We start from the raw sequence: 25,174 nt of genomic DNA, 5'->3' as shown, positions 1-25,174 counted from the left end.
CCTCGCCCAGATACCAGCAAAGCCTCACTCAGTGCTGGCCAGAGGTATCTTTGGAGCAGACCCGTCTTGTTTCTCAACTAGAGAGCCAGTTAGTTATCCGCACAGACCTAGCTGGCAGTAAAGTTGCGCTTTATTCCGTGTGCACACCGCTCCTATTTCTCCCCAAATGCAAACAGTACAACAATGACTATCAAAGTAGCTTTTGCGCCCGGGCGCCGTGTTCAGTAGAGACCCGTGTTCAGAGCTTCCACACGGTCCAAAAGAGACCAGGTCACTCACTCACCCACCCACCCATCCATCCCTCTGGTCTCCTGACTCTTCTTTCGTCTCCCTCGAGGAGCTCCGGGACTTTTCAGGGGCAAAAACTCCAATTCACAAGGGTCGCCCTTCCGAAGGGTTTTAATTGATAAACCGATGGAGGGAATGAGCGAGACCTCGCCGCTTATGAAGCAATTTTCGCCCCAGCCAACCTGTCCTCCCCCTGGGTGAGTGTCTGCGTCTGGAGTACCATGCGCTCCACTCATTCCCTCCTCACTCCCCCACTCCCCACTCCCCCTCTCTCCCACTCCCCCTCTCTCCCCTCTCCCACTCTCTCCCCCTCTCCCACTCCCCCTCTCTCCCCCTCCCCCTCTCTCCCCTTCTCCCACTCTCTCCCCCTCTCTCCCACTCCCCCTCTCTCCACTCTCTCCCCTCTCCCCGTCTCCCCCACTCCCCCACTCTCCCACTCCCCTTCCCCCTCGCCCAGTCCCCCCTCTCCCCCTCTCGCACTCTCTCCCCCTCTCCCACTCCCCCTCTCTCCCCCTCCCCCTCTCTCCCACTCCCCCTCTCTCCCACTCCCCCTCTCTCTCCCTCTCGCACTCTCTCCCCCTCTCCCACTCCCCCTCTCTCCCACTCCCCCTCTCTCCCACTCCCCCTCTCTCTCCCTCTCCCACTCCCCCTCTCTCCCACTCCCCCTCTCTCCCACTCCCCCTCTCTCCCCCTCCCCCTGTCTCCCACTCCCCCTGTCTCCCACTCCCCCTGTCTCCCACTCCCCCCCTCTCCCACTCCCCCCTCTCCCACTCTCTCCCCCTCCCCCCCTCCCCCTCTCCCCCTCTCGCACTCTCTCCCCCTCTCCCACTCCCCCTCTCTCCCCCTCCCCCTCTCTCCCACTCCCCCTCTCTCCCACTCCCCCTCTCTCTCCCTCTCGCACTCTCTCCCCCTCTCCCACTCCCCCTCTCTCCCACTCCCCCTCTCTCCCACTCCCCCTCTCTCTCCCTCTCCCACTCCCCCTCTCTCCCACTCCCCCTCTCTCCCACTCCCCCTCTCTCCCCCTCCCCCTGTCTCCCACTCCCCCTGTCTCCCACTCCCCCTGTCTCCCACTCCCCCCCTCTCCCACTCCCCCCTCTCCCACTCTCTCCCCCTCCCCCCCTCCCCCTCTCCCCCTCTCTCCCACTCCCCCTCTTCCCCCTCTTCCCACTCTCTCCCCACTCTCTCCCTCCCCCCCTCCCCCTCTCCCCCTCTCTCCCACTCCCCCTCTTCCCCCTCTTCCCACTCTCTCCCCACTCTCTCCCTCCCTCCCTCTCCCCCTCTCCCTCCCTCTCTCCTTCTTCCCTCTTCCCTCTCCGTCGCTCAGTAGGAAGTAAGTGGACACTCTCCTGTCTCTCGGAAACAACACTTCAATTTTGGCTCCAAAAAAAAAGTTTGGGCTACCATCTACTGTTGCCAAAGCTTGAAGGGGGGTTCAGAGAAGATTTACCAGGATGTTGCCAGTCCTGGGGATGTGGAGAGGTTGAGCATTTTATTCCTTGGCGTGCAGTAGGACGAGGGGGTTATATTATATAGGTGTACAAAATCACGAGAGGAATAGATCGGGTAAACGCACAATCTTTTTCCAAGAGTAGGGGTATGAGAAGCAGAGGACAAAGGTTTAAGGTGAAGCGGGAAAGATTTAATGGGAACTTGAGAGGTCACTTTCTTTACACGCAGGGTGGTGGGCGTATGGAACAAGTTGCCGGAGAAGGTAGTTGAGGCAGGGACTATCGCAACGTTAAAGAAACATTTGGACAGGTACATGGATAGGATAGGTTTAGAGGGATATGGGGCAAAAGCAGACAGGTGGGACCTGTGTAGATGGGACATGTTGGTCAGTGTGGGCATGTTGGGCCGAAGGGCCTGTTTCCACACTGTGACTCGATGACTAATATTTGATGAATGGTGGGAATAACATGACACACATCCCTGATGTATATGAGGAGAGTTACCTGCATTGTGTGTTAATGGAGCCTGTCACCCTCTCTCACTCATGGAGTCATGTAGCAGTGAAACCGGTCCTTCAGCCCAACGTGTCCATGCTGACCAAAATGCTCATCTATGCTTGTCCCATTTGCCAGCATTTGACCTTTGTCCATGTACCTGTTCAAATGTTTACAAAATATTTTTATAGTACCTGCCTACTTCCGGTCGCTAACAAAATGTGTAGGGACTAAGGAACTGCAGATGCTGGTTTAAACCAAAGATAGACACAAAATGTTGGAGTAACTCCGCGGGGGACAGGCAGCATCTCTGGAGAGAAGGGATGGGTGACATCATCCGTTCCTTCTCTCCAGAGATGGTGCCTTTCCCGTTGAGTTACTCCAGCATTTTGAGTCTATCCTCTGCTGGCTAGTTCTATATACGCACATGTTAATGCCGTATTTGTTATTTAAGCACTGAAGGGTTTGACTATAGTGTATGTGGGGAATCCAATAAGTGGCACTGAAATAGCCTCTGTCCTCAAACCTCATGAAGAGCAGGGCGCCTGCCTGAGAGCAGAGAAGGCAGCGTGTGTCCTTGCAGCTCTGTGGCCAGGAGGCCTTCCCAACCTTCTCCGTCCCGTTTACCCCTGGCAACTTTTCGAAAGTCAATTTTACCCCCACCCTGTTTTGTTCATTAATTTGAGTTTAAACTTCTACCATAATAAAGCAACTGACAAAGGGGAAATTAAAAATTACTGTTTGTAACACTATTTTATTAAGTTCAAATTATTAATAATGGTCGGTGAAATGTACCCCCTGGGGGTAAATTTACCCCAGGTTGGGAACCCTTGCATTAGGGTCTCTGGCTATAAACACAAGTCTCCACCTTGTTCCTTTCCCCTCCCCTTTCCATTCATCTTGTGCAATCAATAATTTACCTGCTCTCATTGATGGTTTTAAATTTACCATTTACATGCTTTAAACACTAGGTTAAATGCTTTACCTTTGACTGTTTACATGCATTAATCCCCTGTCTATATGTATTGTATTGTATTGCACTGTCTAATTGTATTGTACAGTATCGTATTGTACTGCACTGTCATCCCCTGTCTATATGTATTGTATTGAATTGCACTGTCTAATTGTATTGTACAGTATCGTATTGTACTGCACTGTCATCCCCTGACTATATGTATTGTATTATATTGCACTGTCTACTGTGTCGTATTGTACTATACTGTCTTCCTCTGACTATATATTTTGCATTTGTATTGCACTATGGCCCCCGGAGGCACTCTGTTTCGTCCCATTCATTGCATGATCTGTAAGGAGCGGAATGACAAATAAACTAAATAATAATAATAATAATAATCTTCCACTTCTTACTCCATCACCCATGTCTTCCGTCAGAGAGTTGTGAATCTGCGGAATTCTCTGCCTCAGAAGGCAGTGGAGGCCAATTCTCTGAATGTATTCAAGAGAGAGCTAGATAGAGCTCTTAAGGATAGCGGAGTCAGGGGGTATGGGGAGAAGGCAGGAACGGGGTACTGATTGAGAATGATCAGCCACGATCACATTGAATGGCGGTGCTGGCTCGAAGGGCCGAATGGCCTCCTCCTGCACCTATTGTCTATTGTCTATTGTCTTCCCTTTATCCATACTGTCCCCTTCCATCCACATCCAACCCTCCTAGTTTACATTGCACTCCTCGTCTTCCCTGCCTCATCTGACACTCTTTTGTCTTCATTTCATCTTAGTTTAGTTTATCAGTTTAGAGATGCAGCGTGGAAACAGGCCCTTCGGCCCACCGAGTCCGCACCGACCGGCGATCCCCGCACATTAACACTATCCTTCACACCCTCGGGACAATTTACATTTATACCAAGCCAATTAACCTGCAAACCTGGATGTATTTGGGAAACGAGGACCTCAGAGAAAGCCCACGCAGGTCACGGGGAGAAAGTACAGCCAAGCAGCCGCAGTCGGGTTCGAACCCGGGTGTCTGGCGCCGTGAGGCAGCAACTCTACCGCTGCACCATGGTGCTGCCTCAGCCTTTGTTGCCATCTTTGCTGAAGGGATGAGAATTAAACATTGTAGCAGCCAGCACCGCAGCTGCACGGTTCTGCTGGCACGTTTTGATCCCAACCTGAAGTGCTGCATGTGCATATCCTCCTTGACATTGGCTTTCCCTCAACATTCTGGTTTCAACCCACATCCCGACACCATGCAGGTAGTCAAATGTTTAATGAATATTGATGAGTGGCAAGAGAATTTGGGAGGAGGTCATGTGCAAGCCAGAGACAATAGATTAGTACGGGTGTCAGGGGTTGTGGGGAGAAGGCAGGAGAATGGAGTTAGGACGAAGAGATTGATCAGCCATGATTGATTGGCAGAGTAGATTTGATGGGCCGAATGGCCTATAGACAATAGATAATAGGTGCAGGAGTAGGCCATTTGAATCTTTGAGCCAGCACCACCATTCAATGTGATCGTGGCTGATCATCCACAATCAGTACCCCGTTCCTGCCTTCTCCCCATATCCCCTGACTCCGCTATCTTTAAGAGCTCTATCTAACTCTCTCTTGAAAGCATCCAGAGAATTGGCCTCCACTGTTTTCTGCGGCAGAGAATTCTACCCCTATCACTTCTACTCCTCTAATTCTACTCCTATCACTTAAGACCTTATTACAGGGAACAAAATAGGGAATGGGATTGCATGAAGGACCAGCATGGAGATGATGGGCCACATGACCTCGAGAAAGCACAAAAATAGACTTATGCCAAATGGAAATGGAGCATGCTAATTATAAAAAATTGAATGAAGGTAGAGGGAAAGGCTTAAAGCTCTGAAACTAGAGAAGTCAAATCAATTTAGGTGGAACTATGAAAATGCAAGTGGTAGAAAACATTGGTGAGAATAATATTAAGGCCCCAAACAGTAATGGTAATATAGGATAAAGAATATATCAGCAAATTGGAGCACTTTGTCATAGATGTGTGGGAAAAGATTCCTATCTTTGTCCCGCCTCCTCCTCTGACATCGGCCTGAGGAAGGGTCTCGACCCGAAACGTCATCCATTCCTTCTCTCCAGAGATGCTGCCTGACCCGCTGAGTTACTCCAGCATTTTGTGTCTACATTCACTTTGTCATAGAGTCGTACAGCCTGGAAACATGCCCTTTGGACCAACCTGTCCATGCTGACCAAGAGGCCCCAACTAAGCGAGTCCCATTTGCCTGTGTTTAGCCCAAATCCCTCTGAAAATGTAATACCCATGTACCTGTTCAAATGACATTTAAATGTTTGTTTATGGATCTGTTTACTTTGTTTATGGGCAAACATCGTTTGGCAGCTGATTCCATAAACCCACCACTCTCTGTGTCAAAAAAATGATCCTGGGTTTCCTATTAAATATTTCCCCTCTCATCTTAAACCTGTGCCCTCAAGTTCTTCATTCCCCTGCCTTGGGAAAAAAGGAAGAGTAACCTTGTGGGAATTGATATATAGAACAGTCAAACCAAAATGATGTGTGGAAGGAAAATCATGGAATGTACAGGAAAATATTTTCTAGAATATTGACCAGCCAGCCAGGGAAAAGACTATTGTAGGTCATTACATTGCAACGAGAAAGGGTTCATTAATAATCTGGTAGCTCCTAAGTGATTGGAGCAGAATTAGGCTATTTGGCCCATCAAGTCTACACCGCCATTCAATTATGGCTAGACACAAAAAGCTGAAGTAACACAGTGGGACAGGAAGCATCTCTGGAGAGAAGGAATGGGTGACGATTCGGGTCGAGACCCTTCTTCAGACATGGGTGATCCATCTTTCCCCCTTAACCCCATTCTCCTGCCTTCTCCCCATAACGCCTGACACCCGTACCAAGTGAAGGGATCTGAAGGGTAGAATTATCATAGTATGATAGAATGTGAAATAAAGATTGCAAGTTCAATCAGAAACCAGGCTCTTGAATTCAAACAAAGCAAATTATGAAAGTGTGAGGTATAAATTGGTTATGATAGATTGCAAAACAACGATCAGAGAATGAACAATGGATTGACCAAAGAATCAGAAACTGGTTGCACAAGTTTGAAAGAAGACATTTCAGCTCGTCTCTATCTTCAAGAGGCAACCTCTTAGTTTTAACCATTGATCTTGATCCCCCACCTCTAGATTTTTCAACAAGAACCATATTCAACACATCCCCTCTGTCAAGACTCCTCATGGTCTTATGTTTCAGTCAAATCACATGAAATCTGTATGTAAGTCCAGCCTGCCCATTCTATCCTCATTGATAATAACATATGCTGTATGGAAATATTTTAGGGGAATGGACATTTAACAGTGAAATATGAGAAATTTGCAATTTAAAAGATAAAGACGTGGCAAAAGGGATGGTCGACATTTCGATGGTCGACTTTATCTTTTAAAGATAAAAGATAGAGATTCAAAACTTACTACCGTTTGTGAACAATTGTTCTTTTTTTTCCTCTTTGGGCTCGCAGGACTTTGGTGGACGTGCTGTATGATAGCCTGCCGCAGACTGAAATCACGATGAACAAGCTGGAGGTTTGGCACTGTCACCCTGATCAGTTGTCAGGGAAGCACAGGAATGCAGATAGACAGCTCGCCCGGCGAAGGCTCTACTTGGCCTCTGCTGTCTGCTTGGTCTTTATAGTAGCAGAAGGGATAGGTAACCAAAGAAATAACGTTTCCATGTGTCTGCAAGAGTGCTGGAGATAATTTGACACGAGATTTGTAGTTATTGTAGTTAGAGGAATTATAGTGTGCCACAATAATTACCTGCTGAACTGTGGGTCGAGAGATGAATGTTAGTCCAAACAGCACTCTTCTTTGAATCGTGATGTGTGTCCTTTCTCATCCGGCCGAGACTTTGATGAAGCTTCAGTTTAATAGCTTTTCCAAGAAACTGTGCCTTGGAGTGTAGCTCTCCATCAGCGCAGAGCTGGCATCTTGCTATAGATTGCTCGTCCTGCTCTCTCGAGAGGGTAAAGAACCTGCAGCCTTCTGACCTGGGGGTGAAACATTTCCTCCTTTCGTTGAAACCTTGTCTGCAGATAAATGGAAGTCCATTTTTGGAGGGATTCCAAGCCATCACATTCATTTCTCATTCTGTGGGAAACAGTAGTTCGATCTCTTCAAGGAGTAGCCCCAAGGCTACATGAAAAATAAATCCTCGAGCACATACAGTCTGGTGTACAACCACTCCAGTAGGATCGACACAAAAAGCTGGAGTAACTCAGCGGGTCAGACAGCATCTCTGGAGAAAAGAAAAAGGTGAAAAAGGTGACCCTTCTTCAGACCCCTAAACAACCTTTTCTCCAGAGATGCTATCTGACCCGTTAAGTTGCTCCAGCTTTTTGTGTCTATGTTCATAGAAACATAGAAACATAGAAAATAGGTGCAGGAGTAGGCCATTCGGCCCTTCGAGCCTGCACCGCCATTCAATATGATCATGGCTGATCATCCAGCTCAGTAACCTGTACCTGCCTTCTCTCCATACCCCCTGATCCCTTTAGCCACAAGGGCCACATCTAACTCCCTCTTAAATATAGCCAATGAACTGGCCTCAACTACCTTCTGTGGCAGAGAATTCCACAGACTCACCACTCTCTGTGTGAAGAAATGTTTGCTCATCTCGGTCCTAAAAGACTTCCCCCTTATCCTTAAGCTGTGACTCCTGGTTCTGGACTTCCCCAACATTGGGAGCAATCTTCCCGCATCTAGCCTCTCCAACCCCTTAAGAATTTTATATGTTTCTATAAGATCCCCCCTCAGTCTTCTAAATTCCAGCGAGTATAAGCCTAGTCTATCCAGTCTTTCTTCATATGAAAGTCCTGCCATCCCAGGGATCAATCTGGTGAACCTTCTCTGTACTCCCTCTAAGGCTAGAATGTCTTTCCTCAGATTAGGAGACCAAAACTGTACACAATACTCCAGGTGCGGTCTCACCAAGGGCCTGTACAACTGCAGCAGAACCTCCCTGCTCCTATACTCAAATCCTCATGCTATGAATGCCAACATACCATTCGCTTTCTTCACTGCCTGCTGCACCTGCACGCTTGCTTTCAATGACTGGTGTACCACGACACCCAGGTCACGTTGCATCTCCCCTTTTCCTAATTGGCCACCATTCAGGTAATACTCTGCTTTCCTGTTCTTGCCGCCAAAGTGGATAACCTCACATTTATCCACATTATATTGCATCTGCCATGCATTTGCCCACTCGCCTAATCTATCCAAGTCACTCTGCAGCCTCCTAGCATCCTCCTCGCAGCTAACACTGCCACCCAGCTTCGTGTCGTCCGCAAACTTGGAGATCATCATCATCATCATCATATATATACAGCCGGAAACAGGCCTTTTCGGCCCTCCAAGTCCGTGCCGCCCAGCGATCCCCGTACATTAACACTATCCTACACCCACTAGTGACAATTTTTACATTTACCCAGCCAATTAACCTACATACCTGTACGTCTTTGGAGCGTGGGAGGAAACCGAAGATCTCGGAGAAAACCCACGCAGGTCACGGGGAGAACGTACAAACTCCTTACAGTGCAGCACCCGTAGTCAGGATCGAACCTGAGTCTCCGGCGCTGCATTCGCTGTAAAGCAGCAACTCTCCAAATCATTAATCTGATTTGTTAATTTGTTCAGTTTAAACCAGCATCTGCAACTCCTTTCTACATACTCCAGTAGGATGTTGTGCTTTGTGTCTGTTGCTCTATGGTGAGGAAGGGGTACAACAACTAGTGGTGGCAACGTAGGATTTTGATAGAATTTGGACAAAACTCCCACTCCTGCTCACAAGTAACTTGCTTCAGAATGGTCTCCACCCAAAATGTCACCCATTTCTTTTCCCCAGAGATGCTGCCTGACCCGCTGAGGTACTCCAGCATTTTGTGTCGATCTTTGGTATAAACCAGCATTTGTAGTTCCTTCCTACACATCCCCCTCACCTGTCTCCACTTATCATATCCCAGGCTTTGTCCTACCCCCACAACGGACCATCTTTTACAGCTTTCTCCCCCCCCTGCTCCAAACATCCGACCCACTGAGTTATTCCAGCACTTTGTGTCTTTTTTGATAAGCCAGCATCTACAGTTCTTTTGCCTTCATAGTCAGTTTTGTAGATTCCAACCCAATGGTACGAATGTAACGTTTTCTACTTTCAGATAACCCACACTCACTGTGCTCCTTTCCCACCCTTCCCAGCTTCTCTCTCCTTTTATTCACCTTTTCTATTCCCGCTACCTGGCTCCATCTGTCCATCGTTCTCCCTCCCTTCATCTGGTTCTACCTCTCACCTATAAACCTCTGTGCCACCCCTCCCAGCTCTTGTACATACACTAGCCAATTTCCCCTTCTCCCCTCTCATCCTCAAGCAGGGTCTTAACCCGAAATGTCGACCATCCCTTTTGCTTCCACTGATGCTGCCTGACCCGCAGAGTTCTTCCGGAAGTTTATATTTGGCTCGACATTCCAGCATCTGCAGTCTCTTGTTTCTCTCTCCTATTAAGACGTCTTGTATATTTTTGGGGGGTTTAGTTTAGATTAGAGATACACCGCGGAAACAATCCCTTCGGCCCACCGCTGATCACCCGCACAACTAGTTCCATCCTACGCACTGGGGACAATTTACAGAAGCCAATTAAACCTGGACGTTTTTGGAATGTGGGAGGAAACAGCAGCACGTGGAGAATGGTCATGGGGACAACGTACAAACTCTGCACAGACAGCACCCATAGTCAGCATCGAACCGGAGTCTCTGGCACTGTTAGGCAATAGACAATAGGTGCAGGAGGAGGCCATTCGGCCCTTCGAGCCAGCACCGCCATTCAATGTGATCATGGCTGATCATTCTCAATCAGTACCCCGTTCCTGCCTTCTCCCCATACCCCCTGACTCCGCTATCCTTAAGAGCTCTATCTAGCTCTCTCTTGAATGCATTCAGAGAATTGGCCTCCACTGCCTTCTGAGGCAGAGAATTCAACAGATTCACAACTCTCTGACTGAAAAAGTTTTTCCTCATCTCAGTTCTAAATGGCCTACCCCTTATTCTTAAACTGTGGCCCCTTGTTCTGGACTCCCCCAACATTGGGAACATGTTTCCTGCCTCTAACGTGTCCAACCCCTTAATAATCTTATGTCTAACATGTCTATGCGCCACTGTGCTGTAGGGGAGGGGGGGGGGGAGGTAGGGAGGTTGTGGTGATCAAATGTTCTGAACCTTGCTACCATTTGTTCCCCTCATACAGGGGGATACATGGCTCAAAGCCTGGCTATCATGACTGATGCTGCTCATCTGTTGACTGACTTGGCCTCCATGCTCCTTAGCCTTTTTTCACTCTGGATTTCTTCTCGGCCTGCTACTAAGACCATGAATTTTGGCTGGCACCGTGCAGGTGAGATGGGATCTGCTACTTGTATCTGGATATGTGGACATTTCTGTAATTGCTGACCGATTATCTAATCTTTCGTTTACAAATTCTTCCCAGTAAACTGAATGCGTTGAACCCTGGCATTTTGTTATTTTATTAAAATAGCCTTGCCATGGCAATTTGAACCTGGTAGAAATGCTCGCAACCAAATGCTGGAAATCTGTCTTAAAAGCAGAAAATTCTGGAAGTATTGCACAGGATAGATGTCATCTATGGTCAGTAGAATGCTCTTTATAGAAGATTCTGTCATTTACTTTACATTTTTCATTCCCGTAGTCAGGGGCGAACCCTGATCTCAGGCACTGTAAGGCAGCAATTCTACAGCTGCCACCCGATTCTTTCCCCTTCTGGCAGTGGATTCCACATTCTGGCCGCTATCTGGGTTCGGGTTTCCCCTGAATGCTACACAGGATGTGGCAGTGACCATCTTAGATCCATGGCTAGACACACAAAGCTGGAGTTACTCAGCGGGACAGGCAGCATCTCTGGAGAGAAGGAATGGGTGAGGTTTCAGGTCGAGACCCTTCTTCAGACTGGTTAGGGATAAGGGAAACGAGAGATAGAGGCGGTGATGTGGAGAAGATAAAAAACAACAAATGGAACATATGCAAAAAAGTAACGATGATAACGAAACAGGCCATTGTTAGCTTTTTGTAGGGTGAAAATGAGAAGCAGGTGTGACTGAGTGGGGTTGGGATAGAGAGAGAGAGGGAATGTCGGGGCTACCTGAAGTGAGAGAAATCAATATTCATACCACTGGGCTGTAAGCTGCCCAAGCGAAATATGAGATGCTGTTCCTCCAATTTGCGTTTAGCCTCACTCTGGCAATGGAGGAGACCGAGGACTGAAAGGTCTGTGTAGGAATGGGAAGGAGAATTAAAGTGTCCAGCAACCGGGAGATCAGGTTGGTTAATGTGGGCTGAGCGAAGGTGTTCCGCAAAATGATCGCCCAGTCTGTGTTTGGTCTCGCCGATGTATAATCTTGAACAATGGATACAGTCGATGAGGTTGGAGGAGGTGCAAGTGAACCTCTGCCTCACCTGAAAGGACTGTTGGCGTCCCTGGACAGAGTTGATGGAGGAGGTATAGGGACAGGTGTTGCATCTTCAGCAGTTGCAGGGGAAGGTACCTGGGGAGGGGGTGGATTGGGTATGAAGGGATGAGTTAACCAGAGAGTTGCGGAGGGAACGGTCTCTGCGGAAGGCGGAAAGGGATGGAGATGGCTAGTGGTGGGATCCCGTTGGAGGTGGTGGAAATTTTGAAGGAATATGTGTTGAATGCGCCGGCTGATAGGGTGGAAGGTAAGGACTAGGGGGACTCTGTCTCTGTTGCGACTAGGGGGAGGGGGAGCAAGTGCAGAGCTGCGGGGTACCGAGGAGACACGTCAGGGCCTCATCTATGATGGGAGAAGGGACCCCCTGGACCCTAAAGAATGAGGACATCTCGGATGTTCTAGTATGGAACACCTCATCTTGGGCGCAGATGCGGTGTAGACGGAGGAATTGGGAGTGGGGGATAGAGTCTCCAGAGATGCTGCCTGGCCCGCTGAGTTACTCTAGCTTTTTGTGTCTATCTTCGGTTTAAACCAGCATCTGCAGTTCCTTCTTACACATTATATCCATGGCCTCTGGTTGTATTCTTTTCCACAAGCGAAAATATAGACAATAGACAATAGTCAATAGGTGCAGGAGGAGGCCATTCGGCCCTTCGAGCCAGCACCGCCATTCAATGTGATCATGGCTGATCATTCTCAATCAGTACCCCGTTCCTGCCTTCTCCCCGTACCCCCTGACTCCGCTATCCTTAAGAGCTCTATCCAGCTCTCTCATGAATGCATTCAGAGAATTGACCTCCACTGCCTTCTGAGGCAGTGAATTCCACAGATTCACAACTCTCTGACTGAAAAAGTTTTTCCTCATCTCCGTTCTAAATGGCCTACCCCTTATTCTTAAACCGTGGCCCCTTGTTTATTTGCATCCATTTTATTTAACTCCACTGTACTTTTATAATTTTCTATCTGGCCAGCTTTCTATTTTCTCTTTACAATTCGCAGAAGAGAGAATAAATACTTCGTGGCATCATAAACCAAGGTATTCCTTGTTAATTAATTGTATTCCCTTCTCTTGTTTTGTGATAAGTAACTCTTCTTTCTTTGGCTGGTGGTCTGTAGAGATTCTTGGGGCCCTGGTGTCGGTGTTGTCCATCTGGTTGGTGACAGGAATACTGGTCTATCTGGCCATTCAGCGACTCATCTCAGAGGAGTATGAGATTAACGGTGCAATAATGCTGATCACCTCAGCATGTGCTGTTGCCGTTAACATTGTGTGAGTATCCTCTTGCAAGTAGAGTTTTGTGCAATTTTATTTTACTCTTTTGCTTATTTTTTTGTTTCTGTTCATTTCACAAACCTGCTGGATCCAAGCTGTGGTGCAGTTTTGCGGACTCCACTTTGGGCGGTAGTAGACTTGCTGCCTTCTCTGCCTTCAGCTACCCTTTGCCTTAAAAAACAATAGTCAGCATTGAACCGGAGTCTCTGGCACTGTTAGGCAATAGACAATAGGTGCAGGAGGAGGCCATTCGGCCCTTCGAGCCAGCACCGCCATTCAATGTGATCATGGCTGATCATTCTCAATCAGTACCCCATTCCTGCCTTCTCCCCATACCCCCTGACTCCGCTATCGTTAAGAGCTCTATCTAGCTCTCTCTTGAATGCATTCAGAGAATTGGCCTGCACTGCCTTCTGAGGTAGAGAATTCCACAGACATCCAATGTCTTTGCCTCCACAGCTGTCTATGGCTGTGCATTTTGACGATGTACATTTTAGGGGTGGCACGGTGGTGTAGTGGTAGTCTGAAAAAGGGTCTTGACCCGAAACGTCGCCCATTCCTTCTCTCCTGAGATGCTGCCTGACCTGCTGAGTTACTCCAGCATTTTGTGAATAAATACCTTCGAATGGTACTAATGTAAGTGTGATTGAACGCCGGTGTGGACTCAGTGGGCCGAAGGGCCTGTTTCCATGCCCTACCTCTAAACGAAACTAAAATCTAGATTAAACCAGCTGGAATCAATGACACTAACTATAAACTGCCATCCAGCAAATTTTCTCGTGGGTGCTTGATGAATATTGCCCGGTTGTTCCCCTGTGAAGGTAATACTGCAGAGCCCAATCTGTAGTTGATCTGCCCAGCTAGGTTTGTGAATGGTTGGTACCCTTTGTCTTCCTTGTGGGGCATCAAGATCAATTACACCATCCCCCCAGTGCCACTGGCAATGCCATCAGCTAACATGTCAAGGATCATGGGCAGCAAAGTGGCGCAGCGGTAGAGTTGCTGCCTTACAGTGCTTGCGGCGCCAGAGACCTCAGGTTCGATCCCGACTACGGGCGCCGTCTGTACGGAGTTTGTACGTTCTCCCCGTGACCGCGTGGGTTTTCTTCGAGATCTTCGGTTTCCTCCCACACTCCAAAGACGTACAGGTTCGTAGGTTAATTGGCATGGTATAAGTGTAAATTGTCCCGAGCGTTGTGTGTCAGGTAGCGTTAACGTGCAGGGATCGCTGGTCGGCGCGGACTTGGTAGGCCGAAAGGCCTGTTTCCGCACGGTATCTCTAAACTAAACTGGAAAAGACCAGTACTTTAAACCTTGTGTTTACCTTTTTCGGAGTTATCATTTAGTCAGAATCAGAATAACCTTTATTGTCATCCAAAAAAACAAGTCTTTTGGACGAAATTCCGTTACCCACAGTCCAACAATAAGAGCAATAAAAATAAGCAATAACACACACAATCACAAACCAACACAAAACAAAAAAAAAGAAACATCCATTACAGTGAGTCTCCTCCAGTCACCTCCTCACTGTGATGGAAGGCCAGAGTGTCTTTTCTCTTCCCCTGCCGTCTTCTCCCGCGGTCAGGCTGTTGAAGTTGCCACGTTCCAGGCCGCGCCGGATTGGGTTTAAAGGGATTTCCAGTTCCATTTAGAACATAGAACAGTCCGGAACAGGCACTTTAGCCCATGATTTCAGTTCAAGTGTTGTAAAGTTCACTGCTCCTCAGCCCTGATTTGTTTTTTCCCTCTACTTCTCCACACCCTTCACAGAATGGCCATCATCCTTCATCAGGCTGGACACAACCACAGCCATGGCAGCACCAGCGAGGGCAGTTCACATGACACGGAGTCCACCCCCCAGGGGTCAAAGTCCAGTGACCGTAAGAACCCCAGCGTGCGGGCTGCGTTCATCCACGTGCTCGGGGATCTGCTGCAGAGCTTTGGAGTGCTGAATGCTGCTCTTATCATCTATTTTAAGGTACGTGGATAACGTTTCAGGCGTGTCGCTGCGCTGCTACTCGTGATTTTGGAAGGGGAAAGCGGGTTCGAGTCGCACAGTGAGGAAACAGGTCCTTCAGCCCAACTTGCCCACAAGAAGTCCAACCTGTCCCAGTTCGCAGTTTGGGCAGCACGGTGGTGCAGCGGTAGAGTTGCTGCCTTGCAGCGCCAGAGACCTGGGTTTGATCCAGACCACGGGTGCTGTCAGTGTGGAGTTCTCTCTGTATTGCTTTTCTCTGAGTGCTCCAGTTTCCTCCCACACTCCAAAGATGTGCAGGTTTGTAGGCGGTTTCTGTAAATTGTAAATTATAACCATATAACAATTACAGCACGGAAACAGGCCCGTTCGGCCCTACCAGTGCACGCCGACCACTTTCTCTGACCTAGTCTCATCTACCTGCTCTCAGACCATAACCCTCCAATCCCCTCCCATCCATATACCTATCCAATTTACTCTTAAATAATAAAATCGAGCCTGCCTCCACCACTTCCACCGGAAGCTCATTCCACACAGCCACCACCCTCTGAGTAAAGAAGTTACCCCTCATGTTACCCCTAAACTTTTGTCCCTTAATTCTGAAGTTATGTCCCCTTGTTGGAATCTTCCCCACTCTCTACTGTGCAGGATAGTGCTAGTGTAGGGGGTGATCGCCGGTTGGCGTGGACCCAGTCGGCTGTTTCCGCACTGTATTTCTAAAGTCACTTTGGCTACGAGGCAGTGGTTCTACCAGCTGCACCATTGTACTGCCCACATTTTGAGATGCACTGCACTAATCTGGGTGCCTGTTTCCTTTGTCAATGTTCAACTCTCTACTAGAGTGATAACATTCTTGGGATTAGTTTGGAACCAGAGCCAATAGACAATAGCTGCAGGAGGAGGCCATTCGGCCCTTCGAGCCAGCACCGCCATTCATTGTGATCATGGCTGATCATTCACAATCAGTACCCCGTTCCTGCCTTCTCCCCATATCCCCTGACTCCGGTATCCTTAAGTGCTCTATCTAGCTCTCTAGCTATCTAGCCAAGAGATTAAAGGCACTTCTGCATTCAACGAGCTAAAATATTTCATTTTAACCATCTGATATCTCAGGGAGGCCCAGTGGTACAGCAGTGGAGGTGCTGCCTTACAGCGGCCGAGACCCGGGTTCAATCCCTGTGATCGCGTGCGTTTTCACCGGGTGCTCTGGTTTCCTCCCACACTCCAATGACGTGCAGGTTTGTAGGTTAATTGGCTTCAGTAAAAATGTAAATTGTCCCTAGTGTGTGTAGGATGGAACGATCACTGGTCGATGCGGATTTACTAGGCCGAAGGGCCTATTTCTGTGCACTCTCTAATGTCTTAAGTAAAAGATGGTTCCATTGCACTTGTATTATTTTCTTTTATTTTGTGTTTAGCCGGAATATAAAAATGCTGATCCAATCTGTACCTTCCTCTTCTCGATACTGGTTCTTGGGACTACCTTCCACATCCTGAAAGATGTCCTTCGTGTACTGATGGAAGGCAAGTCGGGAGTTCTGACACAAAAAAAAATTCTCAATGCCAAGTAAAGTTAAGATGCAAAAATAAATATGAAGAACAAAGGGAGTTGATGAAATACAAAATAAGAGCTTGGAGGTTCAAATATGTTGGAGAGCAAAGGAAGTGACTTTAAGGTGTTGGCAGTCGTGTTTGAAATTCACCATTGTAGAAAGTAATGTGATTAATTGGAGAAGGAATGTTTACATTGAAGAGGCAAATAGATCTGCTTGGTTTGAGGGACAATCAGTCCATAGTGGAGAGGATGAAGTGAGAATAGTAAGGAACCAAGTCTTTTGGGACATCATGATTTGCACTTGAGGACTGAGGGACCATTATAAGATTGATTTTGAGAAACTGAATGAAGGGCTTCAAGAGGAGAAAAAGAGAGTCGGGAGACCAATGACTCCATTTTGAGAGAGCGTGTTTGATTTCTGTTGACAAAGAGCGCGGGTCCAGTTTGACAGCAGATTGTTGAGTCTTAATAAGATTTGAACTCTGCCCAATACTGAAGCTTGGCAGGAAGAGATTTGAGATAAACTAAGCAAGGAAGCTGCAGAATGTATACACTGGAATTTAGAAGGATGAGAGGGGATCTTATCGAAACGTATAAGATTATTAAGGGGTTGGACACGTTAGAGGCAGGAAACATGTTCTCAATGTTGGGGGAGTCCAGAACCAGGGGTCACAGTTTAAGAATAAGGGGTAGGCCATTTAGAACGGAGATGAGGAAAGACTTTTTCAGTCAGAGAGTTGTGAATCTGTGGAATTCTCTGCCTGAGAAGGCAGTGGAGGCCAATTCTCTGAATGCATTCAAGAGAGAGCTAGATAGAGCTCTTAAGGATAGCGGAGTCAGGGGATATGGAGAGAAGGCAGGAACGGGGTACTGATTGAGAATGATCAGCCATGATCACATTGAATGGCGGTGCTGGCTCGAAGGGCCAAATGGCCTACTCCTGCACCTATTGTCTATTGCTGGAAATTGTGGAGTTTTGCTTGAGATGAGAGGAGTCCAGAGTATTTTCCAGGAAAAAGATGTCCTTGCACAGTAATTCACATAGCGAAGCTATGCTCTTTATATAATTCCAGGTACCCCGAAAGGAATGGATTTTAACCACGTCAAGGAGACTCTCCTGTTAATTGATGGGGTGAAAGCAGTGCACAGCCTCCGTATCTGGACACTGACCATGAACCAGCTTGTGCTATCCGTTCACATCGCCACCAGTAAGTAACGTGGGTGGAGGTACTGTACGATACGATAGAACTTTATTGATCCCAGGAGGGGAAATGGTCTGTCAACAGTCATAAAACACAACAAGATACTTGAAACGTGAAATTAAAGCGACAAGTGGAAAGGATTGGGGATGTGCAAACATTAGTGGGGGGGGGGGGGGGGGGGGGGGAGGGGAGGGGAAAGGTCAGTCTACCCCATGACAGAAGGGGCAGGAGTTTTTCAGTTTGATAGCCACAGGGAAAACGGATCTCCTGTGGCGTTCTGTGCTGCATCTTGGTGGAAACAGTCTGTTGCTGAAGGTGCTCCTCAGGTGGACCAGTGTGTCATGGAGGGGGTGAACTGCATTGTCCAAGATGCTCTGCAGTTTGAGGAGCATCTTCCCCTCCAAGACCACCTCCCACCTCCCATGAATCCAACTCCGCTCCCAGGATGGAGCCAGCCTTCCCGATGAGCTTATTGATCCTGTTGGCGTCCGCGGCCTTTGCCCTGCTGCCCCGGCACACGGCAGCGAAGAAGATGGCACTGGCCACCTTGGTATGTTTGGTGACCGTATGTTTGCTCACCTGTGTTTGTCAGCTGTAGTTACATATTATTGCAATTGCTTTCAGCCTTACTGCAAAGATCCCGGGCTGCAATCCCATGTGATGCCTCCGGTGTAGAACCGAGGGAGTGCTAGGCAACAGATACACCATTTTGGTCTGAAGAAGGACCTCAACACCTGAAATGTCACCTTTCCATGTTCTCCTGAGTCCTGCTGAGTTACTCCAGCACTTTGTGCCCTACTGTGTATTAACCAGCATCTGCAGTTTCTCTTTTCAACATCAAACAACGACCCAGTTTGTCCCCATCAATCGATGTAAAAGAACACATGGCTTTTTTAGAAAGAGAAGCTGGGAAATTCTCCCTGGTGCATGTAGCCCCTGAGTAACATCACTGCTGTTTGTGTGAACTCGCTGTGCACAAATGGTCAACTGTTCCCAGTCACCTTAAAAGCAGTAAAGCGCCTTGAGATTTAGTTTAGTTTAGCTTATTTGTCTCGTGTACTGAGGTGCGGTGAAAGACTTTTTTGTTGCGTGCTATCCAGTCAGTGGAAAGACTGTTCATGATTACAATCAAGTCGACCACAATGTGCAGATGCAGGATAAAGGGAATAATGTGTAGTGCAAGGTAAAGTCTGATTAAAGATAGCCTGAGGGTCTCCGATGATAGCTCAGGACCACTCTCTAGTTGGTTCAGTCGCCTGATAACAGCTGACAAGAGGAAAGAGATCCTGAAATTGGAAAAGACATTTCAAAGTATTAAAGCGGGTAGAATGCAGAGTTCGCATGTTTGCAAAACATGTATTTTTGTTTGTACCTTGTTAATGCAGGGAAAGAATCCCTGGGGAGAGCTTTCAGCTCATTCCTGTTCTCCTGATCAATCTATATCATGAACAAAAACAAAACTGCAGATGTTGCAAATCTGAAGTTAAAAACTCAGAATGCTTGAAAAACACGATTTTTGCAGCATCAATGGAAAGAGAAACAGCTAGCGTTTCATGTTAAAGATCCTTTGTCAGAACCGAGGAGAGAAAACTAGTCTAGGCAGCAGGGAAGCAAGTGAGGGGGCTTCTAAGATGGGGTGAAATAATGTAGCTTTATGGCTCCTTTGTGCAATGTGCGGCTGATATTATAAAGTCAAGGTAACGCTGTATAGTATGGCCGACTGCGCCAACACCGTAAAGATTAAAAAAGAGAGATGACTGTCAAAACTGACCATTCTGGATACAAGCTGAAATAAAGAGCAAGTTATCCATTGCCCAGATGAAAGATGTGATGTTCTTCCTTGAGCTTACTTTAGGCAACGATATAACAATGCAGGGCGCCCGCCACTGACTACACAAAGGGCACCTTACAGTAGTTCACCTACCTGCAGACTTTGGAATGTGACAGGAAACCACAGGTTGCAGTTGAAACCTGCAGTCAGTCAAAGGAAGAACATACAACCTGCATCACACAGTGCCCTAGGTTAGGATCGAACCGGAGTCTCTGGAACTTTGAGGCAGCAGTATGGAGCCCTGTACCACTGCCGGTACTTGAGTGTCAGTCAAAAAGACTTGCCTTTCCACCTCTGAAACCTTTGCAACAAATGATCAAAGAATTAAACCATTAAAATATATATTTTCTTTGATCATTTATTGCTCCAAAATTGCTTTCGGTACAGAGCTATGATGAGACCTCTCTTGGAGTCTTGTAAGTAGTTTATTGATATTCATTCACGCAGCATTGCATTACTAATTTCATTCATTCTTGAGAATTAGCAGATTGCCTGGTCGTTGTGCAGACTTGGCTAATCCCATCGAACCAACGATTCTTTAGACTTTAGAGAAAGAGCTTCGGCCCACCGAGTCCGTGCTGACCAGCGATCAACCCCACGCACTGACCTGCACGTACCAGGGACAATTTTACAACTTCTATAAGGTTCGAGGGGATAATAATAATAATAATAATTATTATTATTATTATTATATATTCCTTTATTCGTCCCACACCAGGGAGATTTACAGTGTTACAGCAGCAAAGTGGATAGCAAGAGATCATTCATTATAAATAAAAGTAAAAACAAGGATAAATTGTATTCTTTAGCTGTTACTGTTGACTCGTCTGCTGGGAGCAGTGCTGGTTGTGCAGTCTCACAGCAGCGGGAAGGAAGGACCTCCAATATCTCTCCTTCAGGCACGGGGTGAAGGAGTCTGTCACGAGTATATCTTTCTCCAGGGCCAGAGTTTTGGAACGAAGGGTCAATATTGCCAGATAAATGGCCAGCAATTTGTAATTGGGATAACAAAGTCTTTATTTGGCTCAGAGATCTTTTGAGGTATTTAATGCAGTGGCCTGTATATTACAAACTGTAATTGCTGGATTCTTAGGCACAAGGGAAATATAGATGTGGTGGAACTTTATACATAGTCCCATTGAATGGCAGAACCACTGGCCCATTCCATTCCTTGCAGAATAGTCAACAGTAAGGAATGTTTGATTCCTGAAAACCCAAAGGCAATTCAGGGAATTGATAACCCCTTGCTTTGGATGCTGGAATAATCTTGCTTTGAATGCTGGAATAATGATAACCAAATCTTAGACAAGGCATTGTTTCTATCCTCCCCTTCATATTGGGAAATAATGTCACATTGTTATTTTTTTGTTGCAACTTTTAATAAACCCTTTCAGTTTTATGGCAATTTGATAGTTTACACAAGAACGATTACAAATTTGGATCTGCCCAGATTATGAATGGTTATTATACCGGATAACACCAGGAGATGGGGCTACAGTGCACATAAAGCAAGATTGTTGTTCAACAAATAAAAATCTGAAATGCAAGAAAGACTCACCGGGTCGGGCAGCATTTCGGGGCCGTATTCAGGATCAAACCCGGATCTAAAGCAGCAACTCGACTGCGTGCCGCCTGCCAGTCTGTGCAAAGTTTGTACGTTCTCCCTGTGAACGCGTGGGTTTTTCTCTGGGTGCTCCGGTTTCCTCCCACATTCCAAAGACGTGCAGGTTTGTAGGCTAATTGGTTTTTTTAATAAATTGCCAACAGTGTTTAGGATGCGAAACTGGGATCACATAGAAATAGTGTACGAGTGATCGTTGGCCAGCATGGAATCGGTGGGCCGAAGGGCCTATTTCCACGCTGTATATCTAAATTAGACTAAATATTAACTGGTTTGGGGAAGCTCCACATACCCTTGTCCGATGCTGACACGCTCTCTGAACAGATTATCTCTAATTCTAATGTTGTACCCACTTGTTCTGAACGCATAAAGTAACAACTTTCTGTTTGTCCTCTAACTATTTCTAATCCTGCATTTAGAACACCCCTTAATCTTCCAAATCCAATGTAGTCCATGCAATTTACCCGCAAATTCTAATGCATTTATCATTCTGCTGAAACTCTGCTGCACCCAGTTCAAGGTCCTGAGACTTGCTGCCCAGTAAAGAACAGAGACCTCAAAAAATAAATACAAAAAATGGAGGCAATGCCCAGAATATCAGGCAGCAGTTACAGAGAAAGAGGCAGAGTTTATGTTGCAGGCTGATGGTCCATTGAGCAATCATTTATTGGTTTATATTTCAGGTGAAGGTGTGGAATTCTCTGCCTCAGAAGGCAGTGGAGGCCAGTTCGTTGGATGCTTTCAAGAGAGAGCTGGATACTCTTAAGGATAGCGGAGTGAGGGGGTATGGGGAGAAGGCAGGAACGGGGTACTGATTGAGAGTGATCAGCCATGATCGCATTGAATGGTGGTGCTGGCTCGAAGGGCTGAATGGCCTACTCCTGCACCTATTGTCTATTGTCTATTGTCTATTGTTTTCAGCCTCTGCAGATTTATTTTTTTTAATCCTCAAGAAATAGTCTAATTAGAGTTTAGTAAAACTATTACATTCACTCCATTCCGTACTTCACTTGGGATATAGCTCCAAAATTTCTTTTGATATTTTTTAACCTGTCCAGCAGGTTGTATGATGTTTTCTTAATTATGTATTGTTGCCCTAAAATCCTTTTTTGCATAGTCTTTTTCTTTTCAATATCTTTCAAGAGAGAGCTCTTAAAGATAGCTGAGTCAGGGGGTATGGGGAGAAGGCAGGAACGGGGTACTGATTGTGAATGATCAGCCATGATCACAATGAATGGTGGTGCTGGCTCGAAGGGCCAAATGGCCTACTGCACCTATTGTCTATTGTAGAATTTATGTTTTTGGCTGTATTGTCTGAGTTTATTTGCCTGTGTTGCTGCTGCAAGCACATTTTTTCATTGTTACCTGTACTTCACAGACTTGTATACATGACAATAGACCCAACTCCACTGGACTTGGCTCGATTTGATCTAACTGTCGTGTTTCTTGCAGATGATGAGGCCAATTCTCAGGTTATTTTGGCTGAGGCTAACCAAGTGCTCCAGAGAAAGTTTGACTTCTACTCCATCACTATTCAAATCGAGAGTTACTTTGACGATATGGCCGAGTGCAGGGAGTGCCAGGAGCCTAGAGACTAACTGCACAGGTCCTTGGAATTCCGCCAGCGTGCCCGATAGAGAGGCATGCCCCTCTGACCACAGACAATCACACTGGAAAATGTATGGGAGTAGATATTGCAGGGCGTTGTTTTTGTACGTTGGAAGCTCACGAATCGGGCTCTTGTAATCAAAGAGCAGCCAAACTTGAGACTTCAAAATGGTGCAAGCATTAATGTTGATATTTAGCTAGCTGGCACTAGTAGGGATAATCCCTGAGTATGTCTGTGTCCTTTTGGGAAGGAATGAAGCCACAACTAATGGATACAATATGTTTTACATGTTGCTCTTCTGACACCCTTTATGTAGATGGGACTGAAGAGAGACATTTAAACTGGCATTTAAAAAAATATATTGTTGATAATGTTCACTGATGGGTCCAAGTTATTCATATTCGTGCAAGAGTTCTTAATGTAAGTTTCTGCTTAACAAAATTAAACACCGTTTACAAAATGTTGTTGTCTCTCTTGAAAGGGCAATCTATTTTTGTTTCCCGCAGTAATGTATTGGGTTCCATGTGTAGAAAGGAACTGCAGATGCTGGATAATACCGAAGATAGACACAAAGTGCTGGAGTAACTCAGCGGGTCAGGCAGCATCTCTGGAGAAAAAGGTTGGTCTGAAGAAGGGACCCGACCTGAAACGTCACCCATCCTTTTCCCCCAGAGATGCTGCCTGACCCTCTGAGTTATTCCAGTGCTTTGTGTATATTGAGTTCCATGTGTCTGATTCACAGTGTGGAGGAATTGACAATGGAGCCACAGGTGAAAAATATATTAGCCAATGCGTGGTGCTGGTGGAATGCATGAAACAGATTCAAGAATACCTGAATGATTGCAACAGTGTGGGGGGACTAATTGGTTAGCTCTTTCAGAGTGGTTGGGCCCAGTGGCCTCCAGTGTTGTATCATTATGAGCTTTTCGTTAGGGCTACTTATCAACTGACCACAAGGTTCAATTTTTTAGTTTAGCTTAGAGGTACAGCATGGAAATGGCCCTTCAGCCCACTGGGTCTGCACCGCCCAACGATTACCCATACACGAGTTCTATCCGACACACTAGCGGCAATTTGCAGAAGCCAATTAACCTCCAAACCTGCACGTCTTTAGATAAGGGAGGAAACCAGAGCTGCCGGAGAAAAGCCATGCAGTTACAAGGAGAATGCAGAAACTGCACGCACACAGCACCCGCAGTCAGGATCGAACCGGGTCTCTGGCGCCGTGAGACCGCAGCTCTACCACTGCGCCACTGTGCTGCTCTCGAAAGAATGACTTTTACTGCAGCATCTGAGCACACAATCTGGGCTGATACATCACCCATTCCTTCTCTCCTGAGATGCTGCCTGACCTGCTGAGTTACTCCAGCATTTTGTGAATAAATCACTATCACACAATGTTGTTTGCCAGTGAAATGTCCTCCTCTGGGGAATATTAAGGGGTGTGATGACAATGGCACACTTTCAAGAAAGGCAGGGAATGTCCATTGAAAGCCCCACCAGCCTTCTACATTGATCCACGACCCCCTGTGATGCACAAGAACAAGTTGCATTTTAATAACATTTTCAACATAAAGCATCCCACTTTGCTTCACTGACTGAGGAAAACGAGGTATGTCCCCAATAATTCCATGTCCTTTGTGCAAGAATTGTGAGTATTTCCACCCAGTGTTGCTGCTATCCGTCACTGAATCAGGTGGCACGTGTCAAATCACCATAACCTATTGCACTATAAAAAAAATTAAATAGTTGAACTTCACTGGAATTGTGTGCATTGCCCCAGATAGATCATACGGTTAATTATTCTGTGTAGGAAAGCACTGCAGATGCTGGTTTAAATCAAAGGTAGACGCAAAATGCTGGAGTAACTCAGTGGGACAGGTAGCATCTCTGGAGAGAAGGAATGGGTGACGTTTTGGGTTGAGACCCTTCTTCAAGTCTCGACCCAAAACGTCACCCATTCCTTCTCTCCAGAGATGCCGCCTGTCCCGCTGAGTTACTCCAGTTAATTATTCTGTTTGGTTATTCCATCGAGTGTAAGGTTTTATTGTGAACTCTATTCGATTGTACACTCCACTAGAGTCATAGAGAGTCGTACAGCGAGGAAACAGGCGCTTCAGACCAACTTGCCCACACCGGTCAACATGTCCCATCTACACTCGTCCTACCTGCCCCCGTTTGGTCCATATCCCTCCAAACCTGTCCTATCCATGAACCTGTCTAACAGTTTCTTAAACGTTGGGATAATCCCAGCCTCACCTCCCTCCTCTGGCAGTTTGTTCCATTCACCCACCACCCTTTGTGTGGAAAAGGTTACCCCCTCAGATTCCTATGAAATCTGTTCCCCTTCGCCTTAAACCTATGTCCTCTTCAAGAAAA

The 25,174-nt window shown here is 46.7% G+C and overlaps 1 protein-coding gene across 1 annotated transcript; it reads left to right on the top strand.

Moving 5' to 3' along the window:
• The first annotated feature begins 237 nt into the window (after nt 1-237).
• Nucleotides 238-23,240, top strand: LOC144606640 (proton-coupled zinc antiporter SLC30A2-like). Its single transcript, XM_078422916.1, has 8 exons — nt 238-485; nt 6,719-6,906; nt 10,493-10,639; nt 12,846-12,999; nt 14,773-14,980; nt 16,396-16,501; nt 17,606-17,740; nt 22,639-23,240. Exons 1-8 carry the CDS (start codon nt 415-417, stop codon nt 22,782-22,784), a joined length of 1,155 nt encoding a protein of 384 aa, XP_078279042.1. The 5' UTR covers nt 238-414; the 3' UTR covers nt 22,785-23,240.
• The last annotated feature ends 1,934 nt before the right edge of the window (nt 23,241-25,174 follow it).

This window comes from Rhinoraja longicauda, chromosome 27, assembly GCF_053455715.1.
Source record: "Rhinoraja longicauda isolate Sanriku21f chromosome 27, sRhiLon1.1, whole genome shotgun sequence".
Lineage (NCBI taxonomy): Eukaryota > Metazoa > Chordata > Chondrichthyes > Rajiformes > Arhynchobatidae > Rhinoraja > Rhinoraja longicauda.
Note: the sequence above shows the minus strand (reverse complement) of the source record. Positions and strands in the feature narration are given on the sequence as shown.